Source organism: Emericellopsis atlantica, assembly GCF_019669845.1.
Source record: "Emericellopsis atlantica unplaced genomic scaffold F5Z01scaffold_97, whole genome shotgun sequence".
Classification (NCBI taxonomy): Eukaryota; Fungi; Ascomycota; class Sordariomycetes; order Hypocreales; family Bionectriaceae; genus Emericellopsis; species Emericellopsis atlantica.
Window position 1 is genome coordinate 1 of NW_025764799.1, and position 2,725 is coordinate 2,725.

General features: G+C 56.0%; 1 protein-coding gene across 1 annotated transcript; it reads right to left on the reverse strand.

The window, feature by feature from the left end:
- Positions 1-1,722: 1,722 nt before the first annotated feature.
- F5Z01DRAFT_560652 (uncharacterized protein) lies at positions 1,723-2,725 on the reverse strand. The gene is made up of 2 exons (XM_046260696.1): positions 2,234-2,725; positions 1,723-2,185 (listed from the first exon to the last, which is right to left on the reverse strand). Exons 1-2 carry the CDS (start codon positions 2,607-2,609, stop codon positions 1,932-1,934), a joined length of 630 nt encoding a protein of 209 aa, XP_046113275.1. The 5' UTR covers positions 2,610-2,725; the 3' UTR covers positions 1,723-1,931.

Sequence of the window (2,725 nt, forward strand, 5' to 3'; positions counted from 1 at the left end):
CGATGTAGGTGATAGCGAGTAGGCTGCGATGGGAGGGTAGACCCGATGAATCTCATGGGATGGTCAGACATCACCTCAGGTCAAAGCCTGGCTATACCGGCTCTTACTCGCTCCAGAGGATGCCCACTTCATCTAAGACAGAAGAATAAGTGCCCCTGCTATGGTGCACTTCTTTTCATGACACTATTCGCATGGGCTACTACCACCCCCGGAACTAATTGATTGCGGAAGGCCGCCAATGGTGGCTTGTGCACGCCCCCTCCACGGCAAGCGTTCTCCATCGCCCGGTGCCCACGCAACAACCCGCTATCGACGGCCATTTCTTGCCGTCGTCGATCACCTGTTTGCTTAGCATAATCTCCACTAATCCGTGCAGCACTATGGCGTGGATCCATACCAATGGTCCCGCACCTCCTCGAGCGAACACAGACGACGCTGATCAACACCCTCGTCCGCATACATCGAGCAGCCACTTGTGGATGAGGAACGCGCACCCCTGTTCCACACCTATGATTTGACTAGCAGTATCCATAACTGGAGAGTCATGTGGTAGCACTATAGGTGTGGTACCAGCCCCCCAGGCAGGTGTCCATAGCGTTGGCAGGGCCGTCACACCCTCTTGATTCTAGTCTTCCATTGTGGCTGCCACACTCCAAGGGCCGCCAGGCAGGTGCCCACATGAGTGGCGGGGTCATCACACCATCTTGACTCTAGTCTCTTATTGTGGCTGCCACACTTGAAGAAAACCCCAGCCAAGAGTCCACAGTACTGGCGGGGCCAGACACACCCACCTAATTTTAGTCTTTCATTGTGGTTGCCACACGACAAGGGCCCCCAGGCAGGTGCCCACAGAAGTGGCAGGGCTATCACACCCTCTTGTCTCTAGTCTTTTATTGTGGCTGCCACACTGGAAGGAACCCCAGGCAAGAGTCCACAGCATTGGCAGGGTCATCACACCCTCTCAACTCTAGTCCTCCACTGCCACACGACAAGGACACCCAGCCCGGTGTCCACAATATTGGCAGGGCCACCACACCCTCTTGTCTCTAGTCTTCCATTGTGGTTGCCACCCAGCAGTCACATCCAGGCAAAGTGCCCCACCGCGATGGCAGGCCCACCACAACCTCTCATCTCTCGTCGTCTCTCACAATCCACGGTGGCTGCAGCTGCCCATGGACCAGACGGACACCTCTCGGGCCTAGCCGTCGGTCATGATCTACCGTGGCTGCCAGATAGCGAGGTTGCCGGTCATGGGTGGCCTGGCCCGGGGGTTTCCTCACGCAACGGCCCAAGAGCACCGCCGGAGCCATCACACCCCGTCGAATCTAGTCTCTCTCTCTCGTGTGCGTAAACTGGAAGAACGCGGCCAGCGATGGCTAATCCAACCTCATCTCGATATCCTAGCGAGATCCCCTGGGAAACTCGCAGCGAGAATGATGGAGTGCGATATCTGTACATGCTGCGGACCAGCCATCGACCTAGAAATGACTACCCTATCCTTATCATTGTCCTGACGTGTATGCGTCCTACTCACCCCAAGCGAAGGTTATACTGTCAAATTACCTATCTAGTGCCGTTTTCGTCTCTCAGAGGCTATATGTATCTATCAGTAAAGGCATAATCCTTTGTTGCGCGGGAAGAAGATCCAATCCCAGTGTCACAACCAATGTATATCCTGGAGTACCTATATTTGTTGCTCATTACCTCCTACCCTCAGAAAGACCAAACAACCCATGTGATTAGATGTCAGGAAGTACAGCCAGCCGCTGCAAGAAGGTGCGACTGGTATCACGATGTCGCCCGATCACTGTGTGGCATAGCACCTGATGCCACGGCCGCTACGCGCCACGTTCGTGGTTGGCTATCACCAGCGAAATGGGCGTCCCGGGCGGACACAACCCGGTAGTCACTAGCAGTCCACGGGTCAATCATCACTCGCTCTGCTTGGGCGAGGAGTCCGTTTGCAGGAGCGCCTGTTGCAATGCCAAATGGCACGCAAAGACGCGCCTGCGATCGGACAACGCGATGGCCCGAGGAATCCAAACCCTCTCAACACGCGGTGGATGCGCGACATGAGGCTCTGCATTACTCGGTGTAGTCGGAAGCGTGATGCCAAATAACGGTGCGTCTAGCAACACAGTTTGTCGGGACATGCCAGGACGTGCCTCAAAGGGGCTTGGCTGGTCTCGAAGCTATGTCAGCCACAGAGCCGTCTAGGCGGGAAGGGCCATACCCAGCGCAACGCTCGGAACTATAGTTCGTGCCATGTTTCTGTACCCGCTTCGCAGGGTCTGACTGGAAATACTGTATGGTCGAGGAAGCAGGAGACGGCCAGAAGCGAGGGAGCATGGTCTTTTAACCTCCGCGACCTTGGACCAGCGTCCCACGCTGAGCGACAGACGCATAGCTCTCGGCCACAACGAACCGCATATTCTGGCTGAGGGATGGCTAGTCCTACCAGGGCTCAGTTTGTGGAAGCCGGCCGTCCCACCAACTGTCGGGTCTGTACTGCTCATCCGCTTGTGGCTGCCACGCCGTTGTCTATAAAGACGCAATGCGCTATATGTCCTGGAATAGCAGCTCACCACTTTAGTCTCCTTTGGCAACATGCCTCCTGATGAGAGTATCCAGACAGATGGAGCCGACCAACGCTCCGCGTCTGCACATGACGCTCAACCTACGCACGATGCAGGGACGACGAATAGGTCCCCTAGCCCAGCGACAG

What these genes read in the sequence shown, in the direction of transcription:
- F5Z01DRAFT_560652 (XM_046260696.1), bottom strand. Translation starts at nt 2,609, where the DNA reads ATGTTGCCAAAGGAGACTAAAGTGGTGAGCTGCTATTCCAGGACATAT. An exon ending in AGTTCCGAGCGTTGCGCTGG is followed by an intron (nt 2,186 to 2,233) that starts GTATGGCCCTTC and finishes CATAGCTTCGAG; the next exon opens with ACCAGCCAAGCCCCTTTGAG.